General features: G+C 44.5%; 2 protein-coding genes across 5 annotated transcripts; one reads left to right on the top strand and one right to left on the bottom strand.

Annotated features, from left to right (window-relative positions):
• Window positions 1–742: 742 nt before the first annotated feature.
• MFAP3 (microfibril associated protein 3) lies at window positions 743–11,282 on the bottom strand. Of its 4 annotated transcripts, none has more exons than XM_072872110.1 (3): window positions 11,223–11,282; window positions 6,284–6,745; window positions 743–4,885 (listed from the first exon to the last, which is right to left on the bottom strand). In XM_072872110.1, exons 2-3 carry the CDS (start codon window positions 6,561–6,563, stop codon window positions 4,140–4,142), a joined length of 1,026 nt encoding a protein of 341 aa, XP_072728211.1. In that variant the 5' UTR covers window positions 6,564–6,745; window positions 11,223–11,282; the 3' UTR covers window positions 743–4,139. The 4 variants fall into 4 exon arrangements, with proteins under 4 accessions (XP_072728211.1, XP_072728213.1, XP_072728214.1 ...); XM_072872112.1 differs by lacking the exon at window positions 11,223–11,282 and adding an exon at window positions 10,865–11,178; XM_072872113.1 differs by lacking the exon at window positions 11,223–11,282 and adding an exon at window positions 10,758–10,779.
• Window positions 11,283–11,289: 7 nt separating this feature from the next.
• On the top strand, window positions 11,290–22,655 carry FAM114A2 (family with sequence similarity 114 member A2). Its single transcript, XM_072872109.1, has 14 exons — window positions 11,290–11,393; window positions 12,911–13,122; window positions 13,338–13,434; window positions 13,906–14,001; window positions 14,287–14,399; window positions 15,345–15,479; window positions 15,642–15,800; window positions 16,423–16,546; window positions 17,542–17,621; window positions 18,322–18,450; window positions 18,670–18,809; window positions 19,588–19,660; window positions 20,243–20,296; window positions 21,031–22,655. Exons 2-14 carry the CDS (start codon window positions 12,913–12,915, stop codon window positions 21,130–21,132), a joined length of 1,512 nt encoding a protein of 503 aa, XP_072728210.1. The 5' UTR covers window positions 11,290–11,393; window positions 12,911–12,912; the 3' UTR covers window positions 21,133–22,655.
• The last annotated feature ends 5,241 nt before the right edge of the window (window positions 22,656–27,896 follow it).

Here is a 27,896-nt window from a genome sequence, read left to right as displayed (position 1 = left end):
AGGTGGGATGGTCCCCTCCTTCCCACTCTCAGTATCCTTAGCACAGCACTCCAGGGGATGTTATTCCCTCCCCGTGTAATTTAATAAACTGCTGGCTGGCAAAGAGCAAGCGTAAAGTCAGGCCTACATCTCCTCCAGCTCTTGGGATGCAGAGTGAGAGCAGCCCACATCCTTCCCTTGGCGCAGGAGTGGAAATTTCTTTATGCCATCTCAGCAACTCACTGGAAAAACAGCGACACACACTTGGCCACTTGAAGGCTTTAGATACTCCTCATTTGTGCTATGTTGCCTTTTAGGAGGTAAGCTGTGTCCAAATATACTGGGTTTTGAGGAAGATTAAAAAAAAGGAGGTGATTCTACAATATAGAATACAATCCTGTGTAAAAGGTAAGAACAGAAAATACAGGTTTGTGGCTGAAGGTCACTGTACTTTACTATTGCCCTTGCAAAAGTGAAATCAAGAACGCATGGGCCTTCCCAAAACCATTTCAGGTCTGTAACCATTTGTTTATGCAGCTGGTAACAATTATTACAGATGCTGCTGGGGACTTTGAGATATAAAAAAATGACAGAGCCGAAGATGTCATAGCAGGAACGGTCTATCAGATGACTGAATATCCCAGCAACCTTTGTCAGGCTGGCTAATAACATTCTGCTTAGTTGAATACAGCTGCTATTTAACCTCGGATAGACAGCTACTCATCACCCCTTACTGATAAAAAAGAAAACTCTAACAAAATGAGGCTTTTGTTTTTAATTTATTTTGCAAACCTATCAATTCATTTTATGAAAGTATGAAATCCTATGTGGTTACATTAAACAGTTACGTTACAATCCAGGTAATACAAATAACCACTACAAAGTTAGTTTTGGGTACTCTTGGATAACCAAGTAGATTTAACATTATTTAAAATAAAAATAAATCACAAAGAAGAGAAAAACAGCTTTGTGATTGTCAAAGAATTTAAAGCAAGGAAATCATTGTAGACTTTCCTTGTCCTACAAAAAGTTAAGAGAGAAACACTGATGTTTACATCGTCTTTCAATGTTAATGCTCAATTAGACGCATCAAACAAATTTAAGTGCACACATCTACTCAGGACAACAAGAATAGTTCACAAGTTGTTTGGAAACCAGTGTTTCCAAACAGGTTTCATTCTCTGGAAATTACATTTACAGTATAACATCACCATCATCCTTGCTTTCAGATGCATAAAAATCCTGTAATACCGTTTGTGAAATACACTGGAGCTTCAAATCTGCTCTAATTGAATTCAGTGGGAGTAGGATCAGTTCCTATATTTAATAAGTACTTCTGATTTACTGAAATCCTTACAAAACAGCCTCCTTCCCAGGAATGAAATTAATTTAGCGAACAAAATACTGTCATAATTCAGCAAAACTCTTACCTTTACTATCCAGCAATTGACACTGCAACTGCATTTCTGAGGACCTTTATGCATGATCATTCTTTCCTCTCCACCAGCAACAGGACACACGAAGACACCAAGTAACTGTGCTTAGTAAGAACTCGGAGCTATGTAAATAAAGTATAAAAATCAAAGAACAGATTGAATTAATCTAGAAACTGCTCTCCTGACACCCATCTGACACACCTCTAGTGTCATTCTGCTGCCTGTAAGCTGCCACTTCTGATGAAACATCTGTCAATCACGATTGCATAACTGCTTCTTAGGAAGCAATTAAATGGAGCTTTGATGTTGTAGCTGCATCTCTATATTGCGTATGCAGTTTGGGGCAAAACGTCCAAGATGCTACTGCTGCATATAATGCAACAGTTTCACAGACGCAAGGCAAGTTTCACAGAAGCAAGGAGAGTTGTTTATGGGGAAAAAAAGGCAGGTGCAGGTACAAGCCCGATGGCCTGTGGCACAAAGGAGATTAAAACAGATCAACCTCTGTTGTGGCCTTCTCTTCTTTCAACTAGGACATCCAAAACGGTGCAAACCCCCGAATCTCCACTCATGCATGTGCAACAGACCTGCAGAGCTCATTGTAGTACAGAAGTGAAGCCAGCAGCATCTTAGCAGGGCTTCTAAGAGAACTAGGCGTTTATCCACAAGTGTATCTTTTAACACTGATCACTCCAAAAAGAAACCAGACAGGTTACACAAAACTGTACAAACTTTTCACCTGGACATAAAGTGCCATCAAACTATGGAAGCTAAAAAGAAGTTACTGTTGAGGGCAGCAGCTATTGCAAGTGTCTACAGCAGGCTTTATTCCCCTCAAGCAGATGTTGTTTGCTACAGTCTTGGAAATGGTATCAAGCTGGTGAGAACACTGCTATATCCAAGGCTAGCAATTTTCTTCCTTCCTGACAAACACTGCTCTTATCCAACACGCCAAAGCCAACTAGGTTGCCTTTAGTGGTGGCTGGCTGCAGAACTTTTCGCAGAAGGTAGTTTAACATGGTAATAGATGCTTCAGTTTCCCATTCTCTGATATGATACGATAAATATAAGTTGTTCAGACCCTTTGTTAGGAGCATGCATTACAACAGATGGCCCCACCCTGTTATTACCCCTGTGCCTGCTTGTTTTCCACCTCTACTCATGTAAGTGTAATGTCAAATCCTCTTAAGAATCCTGAGCAGCCATCCAGAATCACTTGTTCAACTGCCATTTCCGTAATAATAAGGAAAGAAAAAAGAGTTGTGGGAAATTAAATGGTGCTCCTGTTGCCAAGTTTTTAAAATTATATGGCAATATGCTTCCAGTAGTTGTAAGAAATTAATTTGTGGAGTGCTTACAAGCCTTACATCTACTAAATCTCAACAGGATATAAAATGCTATTTAAGTGATACAACTTACAAATGTTAAGGAGAAAAAAAATCAGCACCAAAGAGTGAAAGAAGAAACTAGATTCTTGTCTGCACTCTGATTCCTCAAGGCTGGATCTCTACAGCTGAGGAAGCCATGCAGGAGATCCTTGGTGAAGTACTTAGGTGTGTACGTATGTCAGCACGTGCACCTCTCCCTTCTGCCACCCCTCTTCAGCAGATGAGACAGGGCATGTTCAGTGAGTTACTCCACTCCTGTAAACAGTGACTGGCAAACAGCTCAGCCAGCCCCTCCGCTAACCACTCTCTCTTCCACTGCTTTCTGAAAGTACTAGCCAGAGCAAAGTGAGTAAGTGTCACTGCTTTTCACCTCCTTTATTATGGTGGTGTTCAGAAGTGCCTGAGACACCTGATCTGTAGACGAATTCATTTTTAAATTATGCCACTACGTGATTACTGTCATTCTTTTCTCACAACAATGTCAAATACAATATAAAACTTTGGATTTTCTATAGTGTGTGAAATCAGCAAAGTCAAAAGAAAGACAGTGCCGACAGTGCTGTTCCTGCTCCATTCTGTAAGAGAGAACCAGGGTAAGGCGCTTTGGCAATCAGCACCAAGTTTAAGCGACAAGCTTTGTAACAACAATTCGCTCTCCACACACTAGAGTACGCACAAGTTTTCTGCAGATGCGTGGAAAACTGAGACCCCCCCGGTTGTTCTCTAAGCTGCTTTGAAACTACAACAATTCATTTAATCCAGCAGCAGATCCTGGTACTATTCTTTTCCTAAGTACAGTACATTTTGATAGCAACATAGAAGCACACGACACAAAACAGATTTGTTCAAGCTCACCATGGTTCTGATGGGCTACACGCACCAAGAGGCAATTCAAAAAGAGCACACAATTCATCAGGACAACACCACTGACTGAAAGGAATTCCAGCTCACTTTGTGAAGGATGAAAGAGTTCACAAAGGAAAAGATCTTATTGCAAGTTGTACTGCTCAGCTTGGCCACTTCTAATACAGATCAGAAGTATCAGAAGCTACAAAGGAGCCAAGGACAAGGAATTCCTGTTTTGTAAATATTTTAAGTATAGCAAGCTTGCTTTAAAAAGAAAAGCCACTGCACAATATTCCAAATGGCCTTCTCTAACAGACTTGAAATCGTTAGCTCAACACTGTCAGAAAATACAGACTTCAGCAGCAGTTCTGACACTTTGCAATTTGGAAAACTCTTGTGCATATGGGACTGAGGCAGCTTGTTTGCAGAACCCTTTCTTGCAGTATCCAAGGGTCACCTGTGCTTCTTTCACAATAGCGGATTGCTGGACTCAGCAGGTGCCTTCCTCAGAAGGCACAAACTGGCAGCTGTCGTGAGAAACAGTGTCAATGCTCTGCACTTCTGACTGCGGGTGAACGGACACCTGAACGGCTATCTCTTGGCCCTGCTCATTCATGGACCCATCATCTGAATCCCCGGCTGGTGAATCACTACGCTTGATCTCTGGGTTGATGGGGTATATCGCAGCTTGGGTACCGCAGGCTTGGGTCTGTTTTTCCTCCTCGCCAACTTCATCGGGATCGTCAACTCGCACAGCCTCAAAGATCTCCTCCATGAACGCCCTGCAGTTAAGGATCAGAGGTGGAAGGGGAATGCTTCTGGCAAGCTCTTCAATGTACCGAGCAAACTCCATGGTCTTAAACTGAGTGACTTTGGCCAACTCTAGTGTTTTGGCAGATGTGATGATAGGGATACGCTTGGCTATCTCGAAAGCCTTCTGAAGCTTCTCAGCCCCTTCCGTCCTGAAGAACTCATTGATAGCCTTCTCTGTTTTGCGGAGGTGACTGCTCATCATGCACAGACGGGTTATGTTTAAAATGAGGGTGATAGCAAAGGCAACGAGGCACACAATCATGTAGTAGATACTCATGTCTCCTGAGGTGAAGATAACCCTCAGGGTGACTGTGTAATACAAGGTGTCATTACGATTAACAGCTGCACACGTGTATCGCCCCCGGTCAGCAAAGTTGACCTTTGTGATGTTAAGGGAATTATCAGCAATCCTCCACCGTCCACCTGGAGATTCAAAAGAAATAAACAGAGCTAATGAAACAAAAATCACTTGGTAAACTAGACACATGCTGTTTGCTTCATCAACAGGAGCCAGAGCTTGGAAGTAAGCAGTCCATTTCTAGCATAATAATACAAACAGTACACCAAGGATGGAAATTTCCCTTTCGTGCTTCTGATACAGAAAGCCATAAACCAGGTACCAATCTTACTGCTTAATGGTACGTTATTTTGCGCACTTGCTATTCTGGTTCTACTGCTTTCTCTCATCTGCAGTTTCTTGTGTGCTTTTGGACTGCTAGCTCTTTCTGAAAGGGAACCTAATTCTTAACTAGTGCTTCTCACCCACTGTGTAACACTATGTTGAAAGACTGTCCCCTATAAAGTCCAATTTTCCATACACTTGGAGTCAAAAGTCAAGTGACCCATGAAACACATCAGTCTGTAAATGGCTCTGCTGGCAAAAGAACACAGGATTTTCTTGAGACAGAGTTTTCTGCTGAGCATGCAGTGCTGATACACAAAACCCATGTGAAAAGAATCAATAAAAGAAGCTAGCTTTATACAGTATTTCCTATGCGTTTATAACTTAGGGGGAAAACTGTTTTCATAACTCATTCTTCTAATTACTCTACTTTGAAATAATATCCAGATGGCATTCTAACTACAAAGAGGTTACTGAATACTTAAGGCATAAAGATGGCCTCCGAGAAGATCCTATCAATTAGCTCAATGACCTTCATTAATACTAATAGAGTAGAGAAAGCCACATGCATCTCTAAAAGACATTATTTTTTGAAAATTAAAAACTACAGGGACAGAACTATAAGAGCCAATGGCTAGGAAAATATATTCTCCCTCTGCACAAAAGGGTTAGACAGCATGTATTTCATCATTGGCCATTACAAATCACATTAGTTTCCACGGTGTCACTGGTGCATAAACCAGAAAATAAATGTAGTAAGTTATCCCATGCTTTAAAAAATACTGTAACAAAATTAAAGCACTGATCGCCAGCTGGAAAAGGTCACAAGTTGTGGAGAATTGTGTTTCATTCATGTGTTTGGAAAAATATAATACAAACCCGAGCAATAATAAATAAAAACATTAGTTAGTATTTGGTAGGATGCAGATTCATTTATTCTGTATTGAATACTGCAACACCTCTTGAATGAAATGATTCTGTGGGGCACCACAGCTGGCTGGATGGGCTAGCACAGAAGAACTCAGGTGTAATTCACTTGCCACATGCCAGAGGGCAAAGGGCTTTGTCTTGCTTTCTCCTTGTCTCCCAACTGTAAAAATGGGAGGATAGGAAGAGAAAATGATAATGAAGTCCCAGAGGTCTTCAGATACTGTATAAAAGGGGAATACTGAAGGACAGAAAACGGCAGGAAAGCTCACCTTCATCCTTCTGTTCAAGCAGGTGTCCTCTGGAGTTATACCAAAGAATATATTCATACTGGCTGATGTTCAGTTTACATTCAATTAAAATACTGGTCCCCTCTTTGGCTATGATATCATGGTGTGCTGGAGAACTTACTAAAGCTTGAGACACTGTATGAAGCGATGTATTGAAAGGCCCCAAAGCAACTGTCCCGTTAAAAGCTACATTTTCCAGTGTAAATCCAATTGAAAGATCAGCACTAACAGTCAAAATTAACAGGCAATAGCTGAGCTTCATGGAAAGCTAGAGAAAATTCTTTTTTCATTTAATTTGGAGAAATGACGTCATATGATATTAAGCTGTCTGTATCGCACTGAGATAGGAGAGGAGGCTCTTGATTTTTTCAGTGACAGAAAATGTCTTGGATCCAAATGCACTTTCAAGACCATCAATATTAGAAGTGGAAACTGGAAATCCGACTGAAAAAAAAAAAGAATTAAGTTTATTAATGATGGCAAGCTGACGGTGTATTCAAATTTCATTTCCAGTAAACAGATTTCAATTAGCATAATACAAACTGTCAGCTGAGAGGTTCCAAATCAGAGCTTTGCTCAGAACACAGTAATGAAATGAGGGTAAGAAGGCATTAGTACAACCTTCAGTCCCCTAGATGTTCATCTTCCCATCTAAATAAATAATCTCAGGAACAATAACCATTAAGGGGAAAAAGGTTTTAAAAAAAGAACAAATTGCTCAGACTACTCGAAATGCATAACTATCTTTAGGGTCAGAAAGTGGATTCTGCATTTGTTAACTAAGAAAAAGTGCTTTCTTAACAGAGGAAGAAAAGCAAGAAAGAGGATATAATTTCTGCCTCCCACCCCACAATTATCAAAGTGCTTTTAAGCCCTAGTTTTCTAAAGCCAGTCTTTCATTTAGCATCTAGAGAAAAACCAAAGCACACGCACATCTGACTTTTAGCATTTATACATCTACTTGATTTTAGAGGCACAATCAGTGTTAGATGTCTAAATACTACAAAATATGCTTATAGTTTCTTGCATTGGGAAAATTCTCTTGGCAGTTATCTACAGCCACAGAGAGGAAGCCCCTTTCTGAATATCAGGACACTGATGTCTAAACATACTTCCTTTTTTGCAATCTCTCTTCCTGCTGCTGCTGCTTTATTTTCTAACTCTTGCCTCTTTTTTCCTTGTTTGTTTTACAATAAGCTCCCGTTGAAAATCTTTTACTTTATGTTGCTACATCTCAGCTGTCATATCTTGTTTATCACCTTCTCTACGCAAATGCTGCCCCATATTTCACACCAATTTGAAAAATTGTTTTGTCTAGGGACAAAATTCACACTCTTCAAATTAATGTGCACAAAAGACATTTTAAGGCATTGGGATACAGCCTTTGATTTTATGTTCTTTGCACACAAGGGCTTTCCTTTTTTAAGAGCCAGAATAAAACCAACTTGTAGCAAAATGTGATGACACCAATAAGACAAAATCTGTAATCAATTTTTCTGGAAGCCTGATTCAAGAAAATTTCTAATCAAATATGCATTCCCTGAAGTTATGATTCCATCTAGACTGCTCCAGAGCCCTAAAAAACAATTTACAAAGTACAGAAGCCACAAAACAAAATGTAATCTTAAAGAATATCTCACTTCATCCCATTGACTGTGTGACCTCAAATTTATCATCTTTTCTTCTACCAATAACAAATGCTAGTAGAGTTGAACGTCATAAATATCACAATACAAAGGAATACATCTTAATGCAGACACTTCTCATCCTTCCAGAATCACTAGTTAACACTGCCTAAAGCAGACAGAAATCCTATCACTTATGAAAAATAACGTAATATAAATAAATACAGGTGATTTGTACTAGTTGTCTTTTCAGCAGAGAAAAATTAAGCATATTCAAGAATGTGAAAATTTGTTTGCTGATAACACACTACCCAGACTAGGAATTTTTTTCAGTTACAGTTAATTTGTTGAAGGTCAAACCAGATTCCAGACTTGACATCTGATCAGAAACATCTTACGTGTCCCACTTCTGTTGCAGCTATTGCCAAAACCAGTTTAACAAAGGCAGCAAAGAAGACAGCTGTGTTCAACTCTCCTTCAAGCTTGACTAACCAACTCACCCACTGAATCCTGCAAGAGAAACTAGAAAACAGGCCCTCCACTTGCTTCCCTGTAAACAGCAATCCCTCATCTGCCCTCTTTTTTTTTTTTATTGGCCCCATTCTGTTTTCTTTCATGCCTCTTGTCTGTTCATTTAAGATGAGACCAGCGCTGAGAACTCAATTATACCGTTGTGCTGAAGAAGCTACTTTCCCACAGCTAAACAGTTAAAAACAGTACTGAGGCCTCTTTCATTCCTGTTTTCCACCAGTTACACTTTAGGGAAAGTGTTCCTGAGTCCTGCTGCCTCTGGAGGAAAGCAACCCAGCCACATCAACTGCACAGGTCTGAAAAAAAACCAATACTAAGGTTGCTGCTGATCAACAACTATTATTCTGTTTGAAGGAGTGGTTTTAACCTTCCTTTTTTAGACACCTAGTATTTTTAGAGTGTTTCAGAGCCTTCAGAAGGCTGCTGACAACTGACCTGCTTATTTTGGTAACCTTGTGCAGATTTCTTAAAGGCAGGCTGCGGATTGTTAGTAGTTTGCGGACCACTGACATTTGCATTGCCAGAGTTGCCATTTGAGAGTCTGTCACAGCCTGTGCTAGCAAGTCAGGCACTGTGGTCACAAATCTTCAACATACATCACTCCACGACCCAGCTGCCTTCAGTTAAAAATGCCACTGCACTTAATGGCTTTTGCATGCATAGGCGCTGGACTTCACAGCATTTAATGCAGTTACGACTGACGATAGCTCTGCAGTAAAGACAAACCCTCCTCTTTGTTATTGGACCAAATGCATAGAATAACTTCCAGTCTTCCAAAACAACAACCTCCCAACTAATAATGTTTTAGATTTGTTAGAGAATAATTCCACTACCTCCTGTACTTTGCCTGCGGTATCGTAATTTTAAATTATTAAATTTAAATTGTTAGATTTCCAAGTGTCTTTGACACTCCTCCTAAAATGACATTAGGAACCTCAGTCAATTATTTAACACAAGAAATACTCAGCAATATTTTCCCTCATAAGAATAATTATCTTCAGTAATTGCATATGCTCTCCACTATATTTGCACTGAGCTTGCATAACGTATAAAACATTGGTGATGGGTCATTGAATTTTACTATTAAACTCTTTGAGGTCTGATTTATTAGAAATTGCCACATTTCGCTTTTGGAAAAGCCATTATTGCTAAGCAGACAATGATCTCTCACTGCCGAGTGCTGGGAAAAATAAAATGATTTGTGAAATCCATATTCTTCAACCATCACACTTAGGCAAAACAGCTGCTGGAGCTGATAAAAGGATCCAAAAAGGATAAAGCGTGAACAGTGCCAACATCACAATTCTTCAAGAAAGCATTAAGCCCAAGCAAGATGAAATGTGCAGAACAGAAACTGGCTATTTTACAACTGAACCTGAAGTTGAGCTCAACATTTTTAACCTTTATTAAACCATAAGTTGTAACAACAAATAGTGGTGGAAAGATAAAAATCTGTGATGCATATGCTCGTATGAGTCATCTTTGGCTCTTATCCTGAAAAAATGTATGTGTGTTTAACTTAGAGCACTATAAGTAGTCCTACTGAGGTCAATGGAAGTACTGATAGTACTTAAAATTACACGCATTTATACGGCACAGCAAAATTGGGGCCCAAGAGGTTGCAAGTTATATGGCTTTACATTCACTGCTCATAACATCATTTCATACCTGGAGAAAAGCAAAGCAATAAACGGAGACACATCTGACAGACCACAGACTGCTCTAACTGACTGCCACTTCTAGCACACAACGTGGAAATGTGTTTTGGCATTTACAACGAGCTAACTGGTAATAATGCGCACTAAATAGATCTGAATGGATCGCTTTTGCACAGAGCACACCCTCCTACTGGCAGTGTGATGTCTTGCAGAAATAAGGCTGCTGTGACCATCCCGCAAGGCCACTCTGACCCTCTTTCAAATCTGGGAGCCGCATTTGGCAGAGCCCTGAATATGTTAACTCCTGGGAAGTTTGTGAAAACAGACGGTGTGGTCTTGACGAGAGGCATGACCAGTGTCCCCAGCACGGGAGAGGCCACAGGGAGGGTTCACCTTCTGCCGGCACCAGCGAAGGCTCCGCAGGGGAGCAGCTGCACCCATGGCTCAAAAACCAGCATAAGGAGCAAATCGACAGGAGACCCGAGCAGACCTCGCCCGCAGGTGGCTGCCTTACGTCGCCGTGTACGCGGTCCCTCGGCTGCCTGACACGTGTTACGGGGTAGCTCACGAGGGACACGGGATCGCCTGCAGACAAAACCAAGCTTTTTTCCCTCGGTCGGCTAAAAACGATCAGGCACAAACCTCCACAAGTCGGACACCCTGTCCCCAGCAGCCCCGGCCCCACACGCGCCCACGTTTCGCTCGTGGAAAAACCCCGCTCCAGCTAGGCTGCTCGAAGCACGACGTACATCCGCACTCCCCACACTGCAGACGAGGGAACCCAGGCCACGCCGGCCTGACGTCACGCGGCCTGACGTCACAGGGGCCTGATGTCACGCCAGAAGATCGCCCCCCTCCCCCTGGCAGCATTTTCATGCCAAAACAGCGAGGTAGGACGCGGGCCCCCGACTTCTCCCGCAGCAGCGGGGTGGGCGCGGAGGGCCTGCGCGCCGCTGCGCCGTTTCCCTCGACTCCGACGTCGCCAGGTAAAACCTGGCGTCACCGTAACGCAGTGAGGTAGCGGCACGCCGCTCTCACTGGAAGGAGGGTGGCCGGACCCGGCCCGGCCCACCCCGCGCCGGCCCCGCGCCCCCGCCCGCCGCGCACCTCCGCCGCTGCCGCCGGCCCCGCCGCCCGGACGTGCTTCACCGCGTGCTCTTCCGGGCTGGGCCGCACTTCCGGGGTCAGCCGGCGGGTGCCGCTCTGCGCCTCGCCTCGATGGTTACCGTCCGCCCGGTGCAGGGAGCGCGGAGCTGGCGGCCCGGCCCGGCCCGGCGGGTGAGGCGGGGATGGCACCGGGACCGAGACCGGGACCGGGACCGGGACCGGGGTGGCGGAGCGGGCCTTCGGAGGGCCGGGGGCGCAAGGGGCTCGAAGGGGCCTTCTGTAGGACGGAGACTCCCAAGAGGAGGGGGGCTTTGGGGCAGTTGGGGCTCCCCTATGGGTCAGGGAGTCCCATGGCGGGGTTGTGGGCACCTGAGGGTCCCCTGTGGGGCAGGGGTCCCATGGCGGGGCTGTGGGCACCTGAGGGTCCCCTGTGGGGCAGGGGTCCCATGGCGGGGCTGTGGGCACCTGAGGGTCCCCTGTGGGGCAGGGGGTCCCATGGCGGGGCTGTGGGCACTTGAGGGTCCCCTATGAGGCAGGGGGTCCCATGGGGGGGCTTTAGGGAACCTGGGGGTCCCCTGTGGGTCAGGCATATGGGGGTTGTGGAAGCCTGGGGGTCTCCCGGAGAAGCGGAGGTACAGGGAGGCCCCCAGGGCTGGGGAGCACAGGGGGGTGCCCCGGGTGGGGATGGGCCCGGTGGGGTGACCCAGGTGCCGGTGGGAGCCAGGCCCGGGGGTGCTGGGGCTGCTGTGGGGTGCGAGGTCCTGCTAGCCGCTGTGGGTGTCATGGGGAAATGGGGTGGGGGTCCCCAGCCCGTCACCCCGAGCTGCCCTTTCCACAGTACTGGCCTCCTCCTTCACTTAAAGCCAACAAAATCCCGTGGCTGGGGGTAGCTGCCCCGACTGCATCAGTGGTTGCCTCTCCGGGGACGCAGCTTCATGTCGGCAGCGATGCTGGGGGGCTGTGGGGTGCTCGGTGTGGCCCTGCCTGTCCCCACTGCTGCCTTCAAATTACTGCCCCAGAGCTGGTGAAGTGCTGCCAGTGAAGCCAGGAGGAGAGAGAAACCTCTGCCCCCGTGAGCAGGCCGCAGCATGGCAGCCCTGTTCATGGGCACCGTCATCCCCAATGTGCGATGTCGGGGCCGACTGCTGTGGCAGCTGGAGCATATTTCACATTCTGGGTGGTGTTAACGCCCTGGTGAAGGTCAGCCCTAAATACAAAAGTGAACCAATTGCTGCCTCCCTACCTGCCCGGCTTTCTGACAGCTATCCCCATTCATATCTGACAACCTTCAAAGCAGACATCCTAAACAATTTGGTTTCGCTTTTTTTTTTTGGTGAAGCAAGTCATGGATTTAATTATCTGAGGACCTTTTGTACCTTTCATTTGCTTTTCTGAGTTAGCAACCTGTTTCTTTCCTGCAGAGAGGGTGTGTCAGTTAGATAAAGCCATGTGTTTCTGTGGGACTTTACACTTCCAAGTGTGACATTTCTTCCAGTCAGACGCAATTTGGTGTACACACTTGCTTAAAAACATAATCTGTTCGTGCAGCTATGTGTGGCAATATGAAGGGATTTCTGTCTTAGTTGTGTTTAATTATTTAAAACACAAATGTGATGCTTTTGAACTAATGTCAAAGTGTAAAAGGGAGTGATTATTTTATCTGCTTTGCTTTCTATGGATGTTCATAGTCATGTCTGAGAAAGACAGCGGTGAAAATCTGAAAGGAGAAACCTCTTATGAAGATGAAAATGAACAGAAAGCAGAGGAACTTGGCTGCACTGGGAGCAATGCAGAGAGAGAGCAAGAGGTTGAGCCTGTGCCTATGACTCGAAAAAGACCTGAACCCAAACCGCCAAGCCAGCCTGCTGCCATAGAAAAGCCCGCAGGTGAAACCCTCAAGGTATGTTCCTGTGCTAGCTCTGAATAACATGACTTCACGTTTCATGGCTTTGAGCACAGAAGAATTCTGAGCATAAACCCCACTCCTTTTCTGAAAATTCACATTGCTGTTTATCTGAAAAGAAAAAGCTGCACAAGTTACACCTCACAGACTGCTTGTGTTCCTCTCCTCACCATAATACCTGCATCACTGTCTTCTGCTTTTCTTCATTAAAGGTCTCAGATTCTCCTGCAGTTCAGACAGGATGGGGGTACTGGGGAAGCTGGGGGAAATCTCTTCTGTCAACTGCGTCAGCTACTGTAGCTACTGTAGGTAAGGCTCTTTCTGGCATTTGATAAATATTTTAACTGTGCTTCATGTCTCAAGCTAGTGCTTTTGAGCTTGTTTCTAGAGAAGGGGATTTCTGTTATAGCAGCGATTATTGGAAAAATGTCAAGAGAATTGTTCAAGTAACAGGGAGGACTTGTACCAAGAGGTACAGTGAGATTAAGGAGATATGCACATCCAAAACTACTTTCAAGTTTTTAAGGTGTTTGCATAATTTTCAGCTGGTATTTTAAACTGGTATTCAGCTGGTATTTACAGCTTTATTTAAAAGCTAAGATGAAACCTGAGTTCATTACATTGGTAAGCAAGCTGGATAGTAGTAGGTTTTAGTGCTGGGTAAACTGCCTTGAACAGGAGGAATCCAGAATAATAAAAAACAATATGCAGCCCTAATCCTGTTTCTGTTCCGATGTATGTTGTATCTCGTGGTTAAAGTCGTACTGCTGTCTTCTCTAGGTCAAGGTATTTCAAATGTCATAGAAAAAGCAGAAACAACCCTTGGGATCCCCAGTCCTAGTGAAATATCTTCAGAGACTAGAGATGCTACAAGAGGTCAGTTTTTACTGCACAAGAACAACACTGAAACATTTCTCATAACATAATAAGCCTCAAAATAACATCCCCTTACTCTGTATCTTGCATATTGAGGTAGATATCTCTGTGCTAAAATAATACTCTCTTGCTTACTTCTGTTAGCTCTGAAAAGTAGGTAGGAAAATAATCCCAATTCTAGCCCTGCTCCTGGCTGATACTTGGTGTTTGTTGATTTTCTCCACTCTGCAGCTGATGGGATTTTTTGGGGGAGTGAGGAAGTTAATTTTCTGCCTTCTAATGCAGGAAGTGAGAATCCTGGTGCTAGCAGCACAGATGCAGTTGATGATGGCAGTTCCTTTCCTATTGCTGGGGCTCTTGGAGTTTTATCAACCATCTCTACTGCTGTCCAAAGCACAGTGAGTGAGTTGGAAATGCAGGAGAAAATGGGTTTAAGAGAGTGTTGGGGTTTTTGCCTTTCATCTGAAACATCGTAAGAGGAAACTTTTAATTTTTACTTTTGTGGGATGAATGGTGAGAAACTGTTTCAACCTTCAGACAGTCTTTATCCTGTGCCTTGCTTCTAACTGGCACTTAATATGTAAGTTGTCTTGAATTTTGATAGTTCTGTATTAAATGTTGATACATAACAAAAAACTAACGGTGGACTGTGTGGTGCGTGCGTTCCCATGCATGTCACCTCTGTACTCTGTTATCTTTGCTCCCTTCCTTTAGAGTATTCAGGTAAATGCAGGGTCAGACTCATTCCTGGAATATTTCCACAGAGCTGTCTAGAGATGAAATCCATTCTCCTATTCAAAAACTTCTGTGAAACTAGCCCAAATTGCTTGGAAATCAGCTTGCTCCTGTGACCATGAGAAACGCACTTCAAAGGAACCCATTACCCTTAGAAACTGTGCTTTTGTGATCTTCTGTCTTGTCAATTTGTCCGTGAATCTGAAAGAGCTGCAGATGGAAAGCTTGCTTCTGCTTTTAGGGCTTGAACAAGTGTTAGCAACCAAAACCCACAGGTCTAGTGTTTTCTGTTCGGAAGGATGAGAACTAAATACTTTAATGTGCTGAGAACCAGCTTGTTCACAAAATAAAAATGTATTTCCCATCAGATTGCTGCAGCTGTCTGAGTGCTATATTAAACTGTTGGATGATAGTGTGTTGTGGCTCTTTCCATGTCCTTCTGCTCTCTTTGTGGCAATTAGGGTTGAATTTTAGGGGGAGAAGGACCAATTTGGCTTTTATGTGTGTCCGGCATAACATTGCTGATATAAATCCCCCAATTCAATTTCTTCAATTGTATGGTCTTCTGCGAGTTTTACGCACTGTCTATATCCAAATCTGATTCCTAGGGAAAAAGTGTTATTAGTGGAGGTCTGGATGCCTTGGAATTCATCGGGAAGAAGACAATGGATGTAATAGCTGAGGGAGACCCTGGATTCAAAAAAACAAAGGGCCTAATGAACAGAAACTCTACGTTATCTCAGGTATGGCAGTTCCGTATCAGCTCCTCTTTCGTTTCTCTCATTTCATCTCCCGTCTTTTGTGGTCCTGTCATTAAGCAACCATTTTTACTTTTGAACCAAAAGCCTTCTCCCGTATTCTGTGTCTGCTGGCACTGACCTGAGTCCTCTGCTTTTCTTTTTCAGGTCTTACGAGAGGCAAAGGAGAAAGAAGAGCAGCAGACAGCTACTGAGGTTACCATGGCTACAGAGAAGAAAGCCCATTATGGGTTACTGTTTGATGAGTTTCAGGGTCTTTCGCATCTGGAGGCCTTAGAGATGCTTTCCAGAGAGAGTGAATCAAAGGTAATGGCCTTGAGCAATTTGCCTTCTATTTTGAGTTCAGCTGAGCAGGGAAAAAAAGATTAGAAATATATGTATATACATGTAAAATCAAGTGCTCAGAACTTGCTATAAAATGATTGATTACACAACTTCACTTTGACCCCTGCGTTATGATCTGGTGTTTACCCTGGGAGCGTTATGCCCTGTCCTCAGCTCCTAAAGCCATTCTCTTCACCCAACTAGCCTCAGTTCCTGCATGTCTTCAACTTGTCACAAGTCAATCTCTCCTCATACCCACTTGTTTGCTGCCTTGGTCTGGAGAAGAGGAGAGTATTGTAAACACAGCAGAGATTGTCCTCTCTGTCTTGGGGCAGGGAGGAGGGCAGATCAGCATGCAATTTCAGAAGTAATTCACTTTTTCATAAAAAAAAAAATTTGAATAACTCCTTAAGAATCCATAATTACTTAACAGGGCTTCACAAATAGGTCTTTCTCCCTTTCCTCCTTCCTGTCGGAAGATACCACTTTAACATCAGTCTGTGATGTTTTTACATGCAATGTAAACCAGTACTGCATCTTCCATCCTGTTTCTTTTTCTTGTTGGATTTATGGCTCTATCTTTGGCTGTGCTCCCCCTAACTAGGTGAAATCAGTTCTAAATGCCCTCTCTGGAGAAGAGTTGGACACACTGAAGGAGGAAGTGGAACAACTCAAAGAAGCATTTTCTTTACCTGAGTTCTTTGAAGAAGAAGAGGAAGAAAAGAAGGGTAAGAGCCCCAGGTTCTGGGAGGAGAAGCTGGTTCTCAATGAAATTCTCAGTGTAGAACCAACCAGCCCTGATCACTAGCAATGACCGTGATGCCAAAGTTAAGTTACTCTTTATCTGGATGCTTAATCCTAAAGCCGTCTGTGGCTAGGAGCATGACAGGTAGCAATACCCTTTATCTCTGGAAAGCTGCTGTGCATTAATTCTGTAGCAGGAATGATTTCTTGCCACAGCAGGATTAGAGTTGCTTGACTCCTGGGCAGTTCATACAACTGACCTTGAGCCAAGACGCAAATTCAAAGAGATGCTGGGTTTTCCTGACCGTGAGGGAAAGACTGAATAGAGTTGTCCAACCTGTGGGAAAGCAAAAAGCCTTTTTATTTATTTTTTAAATGAGAGTTAGCCATACAGACCAAAAGACTCAGAGGTGCCTCCATACACAAGAGCCATCTGATTCTTGAGGATTATGCAGATTTAAATGTAAATTTCTTGCATTGCTTTTACCTAAATGGTTCATCAGGGAGGGCTTACACACCTGCACTTGCATTTAACATTTAATGTATCTTTTATATTTGCACATGATGGATCTCACAGCCTTCCCCCCACTGTTAACATCTGCCCTGCCATATATAATAGGAGAACCATAGGCTTTAAGTGATATTTCAGACTCTCCAAGGTGATGCACAAGTTAGTGCATTATAAAATGCTGTCTGGGGAAAAAAAAAAAAAAGGAATTACCTTAGCTACAAAACCAGAATTGAGAAAGCAAAAGCTAACCTTCTGGCATCTGGCAGTAGTGTCTCCACCTTTTCAGAACTTACCTTACAAATTGTATTTAAAAAAAACAGGTTTGATGCATTCTTCCCTGGGGTGATGACTGAAAGGGAAATAAAGGAAACAGTTGACAGACTTGTGCAGAAATACTTGTGCATTGAATTGCTGCTTATTCCTGTATCTGTCCTTTGTGTGGATTCTTTAACCTTTCCTGTCCTTTAGGAGATGAGGAGTTCACAAAAGAAGTAACAGAGTTGTTCTCAGAATTGCGTATCTCCTCAAAGCCGGACAAACTGATCATGGTGAGTTATTTCCCATCTTCTAAAAGCTGGAGGGATTCCTGACAGGAACTGCTTCTTAGTCCTGCTTTGCTTGCGAAAATATCAAATGCATAAAAACAAGCTGTGTTTTGGATCCTTTGACAATGGTAGGCAAAAGAGATGGGCCTTTTCCTTTGACTTTATGGGGTAAAATAATGTTTGTAATGTCTTTGGCTCTGAATCAGTAGACACCAGTGTGTCTTTGCCCTGTCACTGGACAGTAATAAGTGGTGTCAAAGATAATTGGGAGCAGTAAGCCTTCAGCCACCACAGTGAAATCAACCTACAGTCATGAATTGAAGCCCTCCTCTTGGTACAAAGCAGCTGGTTTTACCACGTTCAGAAGTTGGTATGAGGTAGAATTGCCTTTCTTGCCTTCATTTCACTACCCTTCAGATCCAGCAAGTGGCAGCAGCATTCTGCAGACGTGTTTTTACAGCACCTCTGGTAGTCGTGATCTTGCTGGTAAACTACCAGTGCTAGAGAAATCACTGCCCTCAACTACATCAGTGCAGCCAACCCTCTACAAAGTCCTGAAGGCACTAGGATAATTTGTCCTGGTTCTTCTCACTAGCACAGGAGTCGTAGCTGTTTCCTTCCTCTAGAGAGATCGAATACTCCATGTTTTGTGGTGTGCAGGGGGGCTTCGTTCCAGTCATTAATATGGCACATCTTCATACAGGTGAGGAAATCTGCTCATGAATGGATAGCACAATTCAACAGTAGTCTTCCTAAAGAAGAAAAAGAAAGTGAAGAAAACCAAGAAGTAGAATCCGGAGATGGTGACCATGATGCTAAAAGATCAGTAGAGGTAACTGAGTAATGAAGGAAGAGAATATCTGACCGCAGAGTGTTTATCTGGCTGCTAAGTTACAGTTGTGATTTCCAGAGTTTATGGTTTTCTATTTCTGTGCAGATTCTGAGGTCTGAAAGGGCAGTGTAGTGATAGTACGTTGTGTGATTCACTGGTTTTAGATAATAAAAGCTGCTAGTTTTTATATGGTATGGGGAATCTTTTTAACTTTTGCAGGATATTCATGCATTTGCCATAAGAAGTCTGGCTGAACTGACAGCGTGCTCCATTGAAATGTTTCACAAAACTGCAGCTTTGTTTCTACATGGCCAGAAACAAGAGGTGACAGCCACAGACAGAGCCAAGTCGCTTTCACAGTAAGTTCATCTCTAGGGAAATGTGTAGCATATAATTACTTACATACTGATTAAACTGTCTAATAATTCTTTGCAAATCCATGGGATGCATGGCTCATGAATTCTGTGTGTGTGTGTGTTCAAAGTTGCAATGGGTGGCATTGCTGTCTTCCAGTAGAATTCATCTGTGTCTCTCTAGCTTAAAGACATTTCTTGATAAGAAAGAGGAAACCCTACTTGAAAGCTTTTACGTAGCCAAGACGAATGTTTGCCCTAAGCTTGTGCTAGTTAGTAGATTTAAAATATGACAAAGCAGTTGTATAAAAGTGATTCTTAATTACATCTTTGTTAATCATTTAGTATGTTATGTACATGATATTGTAAAATTGCTGCAGCTAATTAGTAGATTGGTCTTACCAATAATGCATAACACGAGATTTTTCTTTTATGTCGGGAGATACTTGGCAAATGTATGAAATATGCAGTACTTCCTAATTCAGAAAATGAAGCTTGTCAAAAAAAAAGCAAGTTAGTACTGTTCCTTCTTGAATGGATGTGTGTCTTCTGAATGCTGTTTCAGATCTTCAGCTTTAATTATTTATTTTCCATCTTTCTCCTCCCTAATTTATTTGGGGAACTTCTGCATCTTCATACACCATTTATATGCTCTATATCAATTTTGATTTAATTTAGCTTTATATGCATGGAAACAAGGTATTTGTGTTTTAGAGGAATGCTAAAAGAAAGTTATTCTTGTAGACTGTATTTACTACATGGTTTTCCCACTCTTCTTCCACAGAATGACGATTGTGCTGTGTAAAGAACTGTCAACTTTCTCTAAAGAGTTTACTACGTGCTTAACGACTGCAGGGGTAAGAGTTACACCATAGTTCTTAGGAATGAGATGCGGTTAGTTGATTACACCCTTGGGATCTTACCATGAAGTGCTTTTTGTGTTTGCACATTTATATATGCTGTTTTTTTGTCCTGTGAACTGATCTTCTAGGTCAGTGTTCCCCAAACTGTGGCAGCTGAATGCATGCTGAGCTTCTGAATGCCTCCTGCTGCATTCAGCCTGGCACAGAGTGGGGGTGGGAATTGGTGCTGACGGTACTAAGGCGACAGAAGAAAATAAGGTTTGTGATCCTGTTGTGGATTTTCCAAAACACTCAGGTGTTATTGAGGATAATATCATTATCTCTAAATTCTCCAGTTGTCTGCAGTTCATTTGAAGATGTAATGTGTGTATTCGCATACAACTTGTGTTGGGCATATGCGGGTTACTTTGTTCTTATTTGCATGCTACAAGGCAGGTCCTCTACAGCTTGTGACTTAGCTTTCCTATAGTCAAGGGAGCAATGGTGATTTTAAACTTACTGAGGATTTAGCTTTATCTTGCTTGAAGAAATGTGATCAAATTTTCAATCAGAATAATGTATGTCTGATCTCTGCAGGTCAAAGAGAAAGCAGATGTGCTTAATCCCTTAATCACTGGAGTGTTTTTGGAGGTCAGTTATGCTAAAGTTGAAACTTTAAGCTAATACTTAAAAATTACATATGCTGGTTTTTTGCACTTCTTTATCCTTCTGCATGCCAAGTTCTCTAACCCATGGTCTAAGATTCTGCTTACCTATCTAATAACTTAGAAATGTTAATAAATGTCCATAGATTTGCACAAGAGATGAATTACTTAGTGAAGAGTGAGCCTTATGTGGTCTCAGCTGACAGTTATGATGGGTCAGAAGACACATATTAAATTCAGCGGTCTGGATTTCTAGAATTTAAATGTCCAAAGTCAAACCTTAGACAAGCTCCTAAATTAGCATGCAAGAGTCCCAACACTTTCCAGCTGTTAAGTTGGTTCTCAATGCTTGTAAACTCCTGAGGTGTGGTAGGAAACGGGTGTTTCCTGTTGGTGTGTGCTTCCTTCCTGCCACAACATGCTTATGTTTCACTTTGAAATAAATTCTTCTCATCTATTCTCGAAAACAGTATGCTACATTTGGATTGCACCTGATCTTGTTTGGTGGTTTTTAAGCCGGTTGCTTTTTTGCCTAGTGGCATAAAGCCCCTCAAAAACTTAATATTAAATTGATTTCTAGAATGAAGCCTTAAAAATCCAACAAACCCTAGGCTTCTGTTCGTGTGCGTTAATCAATGCTGTTTGAAATGAGTATGTGGTTAGTAAAGCTGATTGGTAGCATAATTATTCATGTGTGTATTTTGATTTTTGTTTTCGTAGGCTTCAAACAGTGCTTCGTATATCCAAGATGCCTTCCAGCTCTTGCTGCCTGTACTGCAGATCTCTCTTATTGAGGCTAGAACGGAACTATCACAGCAATAAAAATCCTTCTAATTAAGAACTTTTTGACCTTCCCACTTCGTCGTTTCCATGCTGGAGAATGATGTAATGGCTGTTATTAAAGGGAAAAAGATTAACTCTGATCGCTGCTGCTGCAAGAACGGTGATTAAATGCAGTCTGGCAATGACAGCTCTTACAGCACATTGTGAGATGTGATTAGCATAGTCCGGGCTGGTGGACAACGTGACAGACTTAAAGTGCAGATTGCTTCTCTGTTTTCATGGACTGTCTCTATCTTTTCACTGAAATCCCTCTGCTGTATGTGTAACAAGCTCTTTGGAGAAGCTCTCTGGACTGTGAAGACAATGCTGGAGAAAAGAGTAGCAGCTGGCTAGTTAAAAGAGTTAGCTAAAATCACGGTGTGATTTTTTTTTTTTTTTTTGGAGTCAGGGAGACATAATTAGGTTCCTGATAGCTCTGCATTGGTGTTGAAGTGAATATTGGATAGGAGGTGCAAGAAAAGGCAAATATTTATGATTATGAATGTTGCAGTTCCTAGGCTGGAAAGAATAGAGCAGAGAGGATTCCTTATCAAGCTGTTGTGGTTGAAGAGAAGCCCTGGCTTCCTGAAGATGTCTGTTAATGACTCAGGGATGTGGGACAGGGACTCTTACAACGGTGCTGTTTCTCATTCTCTTGCAGAGTGCTTGCTTCAGCAGGAGTTGGGAAAATGCTGATCTGGCCCTAAGAATATGCGTACTTTTCTTTATAGCAATAAATGAGAACTGTCTGAAAGGGATTGATTCGTGTTTGGGCAATTTAATGAGAGAATTTAGCAGGAGGACTCCCCTTTTTCAGTGCAGCTTGACATGTCGGCCACGGACTGTTCACAAGCTCAGATACTGCTTTTTTCCTGTTTCTGTGTAAAAACACTGTAATGCAATGCTCCTTCTTCTTGGAAGGTATATTAAAGTAGGGGGAGAGGAAGTAATTTGGTTCTGTTAGCAGGAGTCCTAATCTGTCTCAAGCTGCTCCACATATGGTACCTGTTTCTTTGTGCTGTGAAAGTTCCCTGCTTTGTTCCTTTTTGCAATTTCTATCTTTTGAGCCTGCCCATTGGGAGGGAGCAGCCTCTGTTGGAAACACAAGAGCAGAAATGCACAGCTAAAATGGAACTTCAAGAAGTCCAGAATAGCTAACCAGAGGTGACCGAGTGTCACACCTGCCTCTCTGCTTGCTCGTTGGTAACAATGATGCTCAAATCCCATTTTGAAAATCCTCTGGGTTTTAGCAGATCTTGCACATTTCTGCTGTACTGAAGGCTTAACATTCCTCTGCTCTATTTGTGCAGTAGAGAAGTGTTTTTATTATTAGAATACCTTTTGGCAAATGCTCCTCTGATTTTATGTATATGGAAAAAGCCTTGCCTTAGTCCTGGTTCAACCGATCAGATCTCTAAAGGGAGAGCCTTTTTTTGCATCTTAAAGAAAACTAGACTTGAAAGGAGAGTGGCTGAGGTAAAAAAATCTGCACTACAATAAACTTTTTTTTTCTTCTTTTGGTTGATGGCATTATTAAAGAAATTATTTGAGAACTGTTTCAGTTAAAAACTATCACAATAGCAGTGAGCACGAATGAAATAAGAAGAAAGAACTGTGGTTTGTTTTTTGTTTTTGTTTTTTTTTTTTTTCTTCTCAGCCCTGACTGGATTGTGGGGCAGGGCTGGGAGCTGCTCTGGGGCTGGGACAGCTGGGGCTTTTCTCTTGGCAGGGTACTGTCTCATAGGAAAGAGGGCTCTGAACCCAGGCTGGGGAGTGGGAGCTCCCACAGCCGAGCTCCCAGTTCCTGCATTAGTGCAAAATAGCAGCTTTGCTCCTGCCACAAAGCCAAAATTTACAGAAATGTCAGAAGAGAAGAAATAAAGATAACAGGGTTTTATGAAGCAGCAGCTGCTTTTCTTGCAGATAAATTCTACTGACCTGCAGTGCTTTAGTGTAGAGTAGTTTAATAATTAAAGGAAATGAAGTGATTTATTTTTTTTTGAAGATGCAGACGGTAATTCTTTCAGTCATATGCCCACCTGGATTTTCTTATAGCAGGCAATAATCAAATGTGCACCAGCTTCACTTGTGTGCCAGTGTAAGGACTGCAATAGATGGCCAAGAAAAACAGTTCCACAGTTGCTGAAATATTCCTACCCAAAGGATTCATCAGAATTCAGCATCCAACTGTCTGGAGGTCTTATTGCTCTGCCTTGCCTTGTGTGTGAACCTAATGAGAGCTGGCAGTAATTTGAGCACTTCTGGTAGTGTTTGGGGAGGTGAGAGGTGGCTGAGAATAGATAAGAGTTAGCTAAGATGCTGGCAGTGACTTGGAAGGGGAAAAAAAGCCTTCCACAATTATTTTCTTTCCTTGGGAGAGATTCTGTTACTTGCAGCTGTAAAAGCTGCTTCCTGGCAGCTGCTGTGGAAAGGTTTAAAACATAAAAAAGGCTCGGTCCTCCTGATGGGCTTTGGGACTTGCTCCCAGCCCTTGCCCAACCAGCTTCCCAGGGACTCATTTTTCATGATTAAAACACGCACGTTCAGCAGCAGCAAAACCTCTGACACAGGCGAGACGAGCAGTTGTCCTCATTTGGAAGAAGCAGCAGCTACGTTGCCACTGGTGGCCCCGAGCAAGGGGACAGCTGTCCCAGGTCACCCACAGCACAAATTAAATGACCTGACTCAGAGGCAGGAAGGGGAGAAATGGCAGGAGAAGGAGGAGGAGAGCTCCGGCCTTTCCTTCCCAGGTGTGCACACTGGATCCTAAATAAACAGTGGTGTACAATGATGTGATTTAAGCAGAGAGATTGGTCTTCTGTAGCCAAAGGCTCCTTGGTGTGGAGATGGAGGACATAAGTGCCCAGTACTGTGCTAATTAATGTTTTTCTGGCAGTTTCGCTAGTCCCTCGCAACTCTGCACTTTGACAGCAGTGCAGCGGTGGCCGTGTGTGGGTGTTTCGGGTGGTGGATGGCAGGTTGCTTTCCTTCCTTCCTTCCTTCCTTCAAAGGCAGCTTCATGCCTGCTGCAGGGTGAGAGCAGAGCCTGTGCCATTTGTGGGCTGGGACCTAGAATTGGCTGCAGCTGCCACCCTCTGCTGTCCTGCTGGGTGGTGGCAGCCACCGCCATGCTGTAAGATGCTGGTGGCTGCAGCCTGGCCTGAAGGCTGGGGTGGTCCCTGAGAGCCGGTTCCCTTCTGTGATGCTTTGTGTCCCCCTGTCCAGGGACCGATGGCAGGCCTGTTCCCTGGGCTGCTCTAACTAGAGGATGCTGCAGGCTTAGGTCCCTCGCATCAGAGTACTGAGTGCCCGGCTGGGGCTGGCAGGGAGCGAGCAATGAGGTCACCAGTTAAAAATCAGGTTGAGCGCGGTGGGGGAGGATCCTTGTAAGGTGGCAGGAGCTGTGCAGAGGAGTGGGGTCGGATGCCAGCCGATCCCAACACCGAACAGCCTCTCTGGATCTGTTCCAGGGTCCCACACTGTGCTCCATGTGCACATCTCCACCGAGCTCCTGTGCTGTTACCCCCAGTTCCCTGGCTGCGGCGACCTGGTGGCTGCATCGTGCCGGGACAGGCGGGATTGCTGCCATCATTTACCCCAAGACTGAGCTCTGGTTGCCGGGAGTTCCCCGAATGATTTGTGCGCGAGCTGAAGCACCTCTGCTAGAAGGCACCACTGCTATTCATTGTAAAATTGGCAGCGACAGGGACTCTGCCACTGGCTTTGCTGAGCTGCTCCAGGGTTTATCCACGCTTGCCAATAAAACCCATCCCTTATTTCTGATCTAAACCTGCGGAGGGAACTCTTGCTCTGCATCTGGGGACGGCGCAGGCTCTGGTGGAGGGGGCCTGGGGCAGACATGGCCAGATTTTTGGGACGAGTGACTTATGCAGGGAGCAAGCAGCTGTACAGGAGTTACTCAGGGTTAGTCTCGCTTGGTGGGAGGGGGCTCCATGCATGCTGCAATTACTGCAAATTAAAGTAAAATGACTGTGGGAGCAACTTTGTTGTAGAGTTGAAGGTTTTATATGGGGCAAATCTTGCGGGAGAGGTAATACCTTTTATTAGGTGGAGAAAACAAATTAGCTTTCAGGTACACAAGCCCTTCTTGACATTATTGTTACTGTTATTATCCCATATTGGTGCTATTAGAAACGAGGGCATTGCATTAGAGGGGAAGCACATTATGCAAGTGTTTAGACCTGCTGGTAACTGCTCTCTGCTGACAGGTATTTGCTTAATGATATGTTGGAGTGAAAGCCAGCAGCAAGGACAAGCATCGGAGGGAGCTGGGAGTGCTGAGCTCTGCCTGGTCCTGCCTTGCTTGAACCTCCTGGAGCAGCCAGACACCTGCCGCCAAGAGGGGAGCAAGGACCTCCTGGAGGTTCCTCCCACCGTGGTTTTAAGGACACCCCCAAATGCCCTCTTCTCTATTTCAGACAGGGTCCTGGCCATAGCATGTTCCTAGATTGGGTCCCTGGTGCCCTCCCTGGTCCCAGGGCTGGTCCCTGTGGGTGTCTGCAGCCTCCAGAGCTGCCCTGGCTTTCTTGCAAAGGGTCAGGAGGTCTTGCTGCTCCTGCCCGCACCGGAGGCAATGTCTGTGAGGCTCTGGCGGGTACAAATGGGACTGGTCATGTTCCCAGTGTCATGTGCTGCCCGTGGCGGGCGGCAGAGCCAGTTTTTCTGCTCTGAAAGTGGGACTGGGGAGGAGACCGCAACACTCAAATACCCAGATCCCTGGTAGCTGCCAGCCAGGCGTCAAGGAGGCCACTTGCCTTTTTCAGCTCCAGGTAAGGCGCTTTCCTGTCTCCCTCGTGTCATTGAGGGGATTTACAGAGGCGCTTATCAATTTTATGGGCTGGAGAAGCAGAGCGGGAGGGCAGGGTGAAGCAGAAGGTGCAGCAGGAGCATCCCTGGCACAGCTCGCGTTCCATGTGGTCTTGGAGATGGGAATTGGGCATTCTGCCTGAGCCTCACGGGAAGGACTTCAGCCCTCTGGATGAGAGGGGAGCAAGCACAAACACTGTGACCTGTAAGGCCATTGTGCCTGGGGGGTAAGGCCATCCAGGCTATTGCACCTGGGGGGGGTATGAACATGCAGGTTTGCTTCGTTGGCCAGAGGTCTGATCCATGTGCACCTCGCGCTTTGCTCGGCCATGGAGAACAATTGCAGCTTGTCGGTGGGGACCATACAGCTGGTTGCTGGGTTTTGCTGGTTTGCCTGTCTGGGCTTTAGGGAACCAGCTCATCTAGGGCATGGAGACCTGCCTGCCTGGAACGCGGGGTGGCTGAGGCTCCGAAGGAACAGGCAGAACTGGATCTGCTGGTCTGGGATGGGAAAAAGAGCCGAGCATTGGCAGCCATCATCTGAGCCACCACCCACGGCGGGGGCTGCGCAGGGTGTTGGGTGGCACCCCCCGGACAGGAGCACGGCAGAGTCCCGGGGTGGGGGAGCCCATTCCACCTCTTGGAAATCGGGTGGGTTGGTCCCCAGGGACAGGGTTAGTGGTGCGGTGGGGAATTAAAGGGTTGTTAACAGCCCACGGTTGCATTTCTCAGCATGTGTTGGGGCAGCACCACCCCTTCCCAGCCCTGGCTGCTGGGCTTTGGTCTGGTTGCCCATCTCCTAGTGCAAAGCTTGATGTCCACCTCTGTGTACCTTGTGCCTTTCCTATTTGCTCACCCCCCAGCAGCGAAGGCACAAGGCAGGGACATCCCGTGCAGACTCGGGGCTGGGCAGGAGCTGCAGAGCAGCTTTGGTGCATAGGACCTGGGGTCAGGGCATCAGCTACACCTTCTCCTGCACCTTCCCAGGGGCTGCCTTTTCTTTTGTTAACGTTCGATTATTTTTAATGATTTTAGATTAAAATGTAATTATTTTCAATTAGTAGTTGCACTTCTTAATTACAGAGATGAATTAGATTACTATTAATTATTAATTAGATTTTAACTTTGCACTGATTACACCTTTTATCAGCCACCTCCCACGCTCCTGCCCTCCCCGTCCAACCTGTCTCTCCCCCGTTGCTGCCCCAAACCCCACTGCTTCCCGCTGCCCTGCAGCATCCTGGGGGTTTTAAAACCTGTTTCAAAAATACAAATCAATGTTATCGGCTCAGAGGCTGCAACCAGCTCTTTTAAAAGCCCAAATACCAACCAGATGATGTCGGTTTGTGGTCAAAAAAACATTAAAAGAGAGCATTAATATCCTGCCTCCCTCCATCAGTGGCTGGAAGAGAAACTGTTTCCTAATTACCTGCTGTGGCACTGACCCTGCTCTTCTCTGCAAGCAGAAGGGACCCAATCCCTCACCCCTGCTGACTTCCCTCTGCCCCGTTTTGCCATTTGTGTAAGAGAGGGAGGGTTTGACATGCCTGGGCTATTTAATGGACTTTGTTTGGTCCTGCTATTTTTAAAGTAAGCTGTCTTCTTTCTTTTCCTTTCATCTGTCACCTTTCAGGCACTTGATCAATGCTCAGAGTTTTCTTGCCATTGCCCTCTGCTTCTCTTCTGCTCGCTGCTGCTTCCATCTCCCTCCCTGCCATCACCCTGTCCCCAGGGGAGGTCTCCTTTCTGCCGTGGATTCCTGGGAGCCCCAACACCTGCTCTCTATTGATTCACCCTCATTTAATTTTAAATATTTCTATAATTTGCACCTGCTCGCAGGAGGTTTAAGGCATCTCCCTGCACATTTGCCCTGAGGTTTCTCTGCCTCCATCACTCTCCCCTTGCTGCATCCCCAGGTGAAGGGCAGTGGGTGCTGC

Source organism: Ciconia boyciana, chromosome 9 (assembly GCF_034638445.1).
Source record: "Ciconia boyciana chromosome 9, ASM3463844v1, whole genome shotgun sequence".
Taxonomy (NCBI): domain Eukaryota; kingdom Metazoa; phylum Chordata; class Aves; order Ciconiiformes; family Ciconiidae; genus Ciconia; species Ciconia boyciana.
This window is presented reverse-complemented; position numbering and strand designations above follow the sequence as displayed.

What these genes read in the sequence shown, in the direction of transcription:
- FAM114A2 (XM_072872109.1), top strand. Translation starts at nt 12,913, where the DNA reads ATGTCTGAGAAAGACAGCGGTGAAAATCTGAAAGGAGAAACCTCTTAT. An exon ending in CCGCAGGTGAAACCCTCAAG is followed by an intron (nt 13,123 to 13,337) that starts GTATGTTCCTGT and finishes TCTTCATTAAAG; the next exon opens with GTCTCAGATTCTCCTGCAGT. An exon ending in TCACTGGAGTGTTTTTGGAG is followed by an intron (nt 20,297 to 21,030) that starts GTCAGTTATGCT and finishes TTGTTTTCGTAG; the next exon opens with GCTTCAAACAGTGCTTCGTA.
- MFAP3 (XM_072872110.1), bottom strand. Translation starts at nt 6,563, where the DNA reads ATGAAGCTCAGCTATTGCCTGTTAATTTTGACTGTTAGTGCTGATCTT. An exon ending in GCTTGAACAGAAGGATGAAG is followed by an intron (nt 4,886 to 6,283) that starts GTGAGCTTTCCT and finishes TTGAATCTCCAG; the next exon opens with GTGGACGGTGGAGGATTGCT.